Source organism: Phytophthora sojae (assembly GCF_000149755.1).
Source record: "Phytophthora sojae unplaced genomic scaffold PHYSOscaffold_4, whole genome shotgun sequence".
Lineage (NCBI taxonomy): Eukaryota > Oomycota > Peronosporomycetes > Peronosporales > Peronosporaceae > Phytophthora > Phytophthora sojae.
In genome coordinates this window covers 7,050,429-7,055,722 of record NW_009258118.1, presented here as the reverse complement: position 1 = coordinate 7,055,722, position 5,294 = coordinate 7,050,429, and the positions used below count along the sequence as shown (strand labels likewise).

Genomic DNA, 5,294 nt, shown 5'->3' with positions numbered 1-5,294 from the left:
AGTGCAAGATCGAGGAGGCAGATGTTGGAGTCCCTGGGAAAACGACGCCCGAGATGGAGGACCAAGTGAGGCGAATTCTGGAATATCATCGGAAGATCTTCTTGGGAGACGGCAATGCAGCTCCCCCACCTGCCCGTGGAGTGGTTTGTGACCTGGATGTAGACGACGCTAAACCTGTTGCCCAGCGTCCAAGGTCCATTGCACCACACCTGTGGACTAAGGTGTATGACCTTCTGAAGAAGCTTCTGGAGAACGGGCTGATCGAGACTTCTACGTCCCCCTGGGCATCTCCAATCGTGATCGTCCTCAAGAAGAATGGCGTCGACATCCGGATGTGCATCGACTATCGCGTGGTGAATGGCTTCATTAAGCTCTCCACTATCCGCTGCCGCTTATTGATGATCTTTTGATTGGCTTTGAGTCGGCGATGTGGTATATGAGCTTGGACATGGCGAGTGGTTTCTGGGCTATCAAGATGACCGAGAGAGCCAAGTTGATCTCTGCGTTCGTCTGTCCCTATGGGCACTACCAGCCATAAATCCAGACTCTCTATACTGAACTTAAGTGTTTCCCGAGCCAACACCCAAGAATCCCCACAGTTCCCCAAGATTCCTCAGAATTCCCAGGATTTCAGAAGATGACCCTGAGTGTCACCTGGTTTTCAGGGATTCGAGTCAGTTCGAAGCCAGTCTGCAATCAAAGTGATGCGTGACCTTGAAGAACCGTCATGGATGTACAGACTGGATACTTTCGAGGAGTCGAGAGGGAGTCCTGTACCATACTAAACCAAGTCTAAGGACCCACAATTGGCACTTTCGACGCCGTGCGACAATGGATTCGCAAGCCGATCGCAAGATTGGACCGCTGATCCCAAGGTATACTCAAGACAAGACATTTTGACCCCAAGCATAGTGAACAGAAGATATTTGCCCGAAGAAGAGAGAGAGAGAGAGAGAGAGAGAGAGAGAGAGAGAGAGAGAGAGAGAGAGAGAGAGAGAGAGAAGTAGCTGATAAAAACCAAACAGAGTTCCTTTTACCCTGTACTGCGCAAGTGACTTCGGCCAAGCCTGCCGACGGAAATCCGGAGGACCCGAGACTACGACCGCGGGACGCTAAGGGCATATCAACGGCGAAGGACAGCCGTCTGTGTGGGCTCCATCAAACTCAAGTCCAGTTAGGTGGTGACCAGCGACGGCCGTGAGCTTCCTGGGGTGATCCATCTATTCCATATCCTAGTTGGGTCACTTGCTGTGCTCGTGGTAGCCCATTTCATATTATTCCGGAGGGTATTCTGGGGTGCTAGGTAGTCGCCTCCAGGATTTTGTATTGACTGCTTGTGTGAAGGGAAGGTAACTGATAGTGATTGTATTTTCCTCCTTTATTGGAGGTGGTGCGCGTTTGTGTGAGTCTCAGGGGAGCTAGGCCCCTGAATTTCAGACTCGAGTGAGCCTAGTGTGTGTGTGTGACCCACCGTCCAAGGGTCCAAAAGAATAAGTGACGGCTAGTTGTAGTGTTTGTATACTCTGTATTTGTAGGTTTTATCGAGCTAGGAGACATTTGGGTAAGGTGTCTTCTGAGTTCCAAGTCCCAGAGTTGACTGAAAACCTGGACCCTGAATTCGTGATATTCTGGGTTTCAGGGGATCTGATTATCTGGGTTTGCCTTTTGGTGTGGAGGTGCGTTCTGAAGTAGACGTGCGCCTCCCGCACTTCTTCGAGGCTACATTTTCAACCGGTGGAGTGCCGTTCCGTCGAAGACAAACGAGCCGACAGGGATTACACAAGGTACCCACATCAACCAAGGAGTGTGATTCTCAGGGTTTAAAGCTTTGCGGCTGCGAATCTCTGGGTCTATCTTCTTGCTGTTGACTCTCAAGTCGATTCTCTGGGTCTACCCCTGGGGAACAGTCTTGGGCTGCGCTATACGACCCCCCCCCCCCCTGGGCGACAAAGGTTTCATCGGCCTCGCCTCAGCTGGTGCGCGCGCCCGGATTCGATTGTCGAGGATTTCATCGGAATCAAGTGTTGAAGAAGTGTTGAGTGCCCGTCAACTTCAAGCTACCAAGATGCCTGGAGGACGAGGGGCGAAGAAGAGTGGACGCGGTGACGGAGGACGTACTGAGGCGTCACGTCAGTCGCGTCGTGTTCAAGGTATGGAGCCTGAGGAGCACAAGGACCTGGAAACAGTCGTCCGCGACGCTCGGAAGGCGAAGAAGGCTGCTCGCGAGAGCGAGGCAGTGCAAGGTGGGGACGTCGAGGCGTCTGCAGTCCAAGGTCAGCCTGCTGCTGGATCGCAAACTCAGGAGGAATAAGTTTCCCCTGGGTTCCAAGGTTCGACGGAGGTGAATTCTGGGTCGCGGATTCCTGAAGTCCCAGAGGAGCACACCCGCGAGGGTGGTGTTCAGGCGTCTGAGGGAGGCGCCAATGCGGTTGAGCCCCCGGAGGTGGTTGACTTGGTCTCATCTTCGGACGAGTCTGTTGTGGAAGTGAAGTCGGAGCCCGTGCGAGCGAAGGAGGAGGCGAAGACTCAGAGTTCCAAGGTGAATTCTGGGTGCGCACCACCTGAACCCAGAGTTTCAGCGCCAAGTTCGCAAGCGACACCCAGGAAGACGCCTGAAAGCGACATCCGGGAAGCTGCTGCGCCTGCTCCGGAATCGGGAGCAGCGGCGTTGGACGCCAGGAGCATGGTGCTGTACGTTCGACGTGAAGTTCGACGCTGGGAAGTGGTGAATCCTGGGAAGGTGACGCCGCCAAGTGTCGTTTATGAGTGGCCGACTCCGAAACCGGATGCCAACTCGTACTTCGCGGCCGCGTACGCAACGGGAGACTACCTCATGTCTCTGGAGGATCAAGATGAAGCCTGGATCTCTGAGTTTCACCTCGCCCGGTGGGGCGTCGGAACTGCTCAGGATCTCATGGCGACTACGATTCCCCAGAGTATCATGACCACCCGCGAGTGCGTCGCCATTCTGCAGACTCTGTTCTTCGAAGCCGGATTTGAGTTTGTCAATTTGATCCCTGGCTGGTCTTCGACGCGTGCTCCCAGGATTCCAGAAAGTCTGGTGCGCTCTGTCATGGAGGAAACCCAGAATTTCATCGCCGTGGAACTGGTCGAGTGGAGATTGGTGATAGCTGGTGTGTCTTTCAAGGTAAACTCTGAAGATCACGCCGCACCAAGCGCCCAAGAGCAAGCACCAAGGCTGGACTACCACAAGGAAGATGGAGACGGTGATCTATTGATGACAGACTACGATGTGGATCTACTGGGCCGACAGTTTGACCTGAGATTCAGAGTCACTGGACTCAGGATTTCACGGAGCCCACGAGGGTCGAGTGGTGGTGAGCCACGATCCAAGCGTACTCAGCATGGACCGCCTCGGCCACAAGTCCCGTCAACGCCATCCGCGCTGTCTACACCGTCGCTGTCCTCTCTTCCAGCGTACAAGTCTTCGACTGGTGCCTCGCTTCAGAATTCCACTCCCCTGAATTCCGTGTCCAATGGACGTGATTCTCTGGAGGCGGAAGCCAAGGCCACTACCCCAGGCGCGGTGCCAAGTGTCATCGGTACCTCGCGCGCTTCGGATGAGAGTACTGCCTCGGGCGTTCAAACGTCTTATGGTAGCTCTTCGTCTTCGTCGATGATGTCGCTTGGACAACGAGTTGGAGCTCTAGCGCTTGTGGCTCAGAATGCCGGTGGCTTTGCAGCTGCCGGTGATCTTGGATTTCAGGTTACCCGGACAGTCATCCCATCGCGTATTGTGTCAGTCGACCAAGATGACGTTGAGATGGCATCGTCGGTGCACTCTGACGCAGAGATCGCACCCAGGAAGGCCGGTCTCCCCAGGATTTCAGCCACGACTTCCGAGCCGAAACTCAGGGTTTCTGCCCCGATTACTGGATTTGGTGGTCCAAGGGATGTCAGCGCCGATGAGCGGAGTCAACACCAGAGCTCTAAGAGCGAGGTGCGCTCTCGACGCTCAACGAAATCCAGAAAATCATCTGCGTCGAGCCGCTCGAGTGGATCCAGGAATCTTGGGTCAGTTTCGTCCGTGTCCGCGAGGTCTGGGCCCGCCCAAATCGAGCTGAACGTCTTGCGACAACAGCAGGAGTGGCAGGCCCGCATGGAACATGAGCAACGCGAGTTTCTCGCCAGAGAACGCCTGGATGCCTTGGAGCGCGAGCGCCTCAGGGAACAACGTGACCTGGACGCGCGTCGCCAGATCCAGGAACTTACGGATCGCTAGGTCCACGCTGAGATCGCCTGAGGAGAAGCGGAACGGCGTGCGCAGGACGCAGAGTTCTACTGAAACTCAGGGGATGACCCAGAGTATCACGTCTTGAGCGTGAGCGCCTGAATGCCGCCTACGCCGAGCGCTGGCAACAGCACGAAGCCGAAGCCGACTCGGAGCGCGCGCTGGGTTTCCGAGACCTACGCCGGTTGGAAGGAACAAATGTCAACTATGGAGCAGAAGGTCCAATAACTTGAGGCGGAGAAAGAGCGAGAGCGGGAGTCTTCCGAGAATATCCAGCGCTTCCACGCCGGCCAAGTGCGCGACCTTCGTGCAACATTGGCCCAAGTTCAAGCGCGTCGCGCAACCGTCGCCCCTGATTTGGCAACAAATGTGGGGTCGTCAGTGGCTCAGAACCCTGAACTTGCAACCCGACCCCAAGAATCCAGTGGCGTAATCAACGGAAACGCAAGTGTCACAGGCCAGAGACGGGAGACAGCTGATCCAAAGAACACGTCCGAAGTCGCCGCCTCCCAGCTGAGAGCGACCCTCGCGCAGACTCCTGCCGACACTTCCGGCAGAATCGCGCGCGTCAAGCGGGGACATGGCGCTACGGAGACCAAGGTGACGCAGGATGTCAAGCTCGAGCCTGTGTCTCTGGGGAAGACGTCGGATCCCAGGAGAACAGCGACCTCTAAGGCCTCACAGGACTCTAAAACAGACTCCAAGCGCTCTGCACCCAAGAAACACCAGCAGCAGAAGAAGAAGCGTCAGGATGTCAATCCACCCTCGGACTCAGACCCAAGCTCCGATTCCAGCGATGATGACTCGTCCTCTGAGAGTTCGGATGACAGTTCGGACGGGAATCCTGGGGTTAACCTGACGACGGCCTCTACGGCTCAAGCTGGCACTACGCTCCTGACGTTCAGACCGTACATCAACTCAAATACTCTGGGTGAGTTCGATACTAAGGCGTCACTCAGGGAACGCGTGCATTGGTGGGAGCGTTTTGCGAACATGGCGGCTCAGGGAGGTTGGTCTACGAAGATGCGAATTCAGGAACTCA

At 55.6% G+C, this 5,294-nt stretch overlaps 1 protein-coding gene across 1 annotated transcript; it reads left to right on the top strand.

Annotated features, from left to right (window-relative positions):
• Positions 1-2,065: 2,065 nt before the first annotated feature.
• Positions 2,066-4,243, top strand: PHYSODRAFT_332592 (hypothetical protein; the record flags this gene model as incomplete). The annotated part of the gene is made up of 2 exons (XM_009529626.1): positions 2,066-2,273; positions 2,331-4,243. 2 exons carry the CDS (start codon positions 2,066-2,068, stop codon positions 4,241-4,243), a joined length of 2,121 nt encoding a protein of 706 aa, XP_009527921.1.
• Between the last annotated feature and the right edge of the window lie 1,051 nt (positions 4,244-5,294).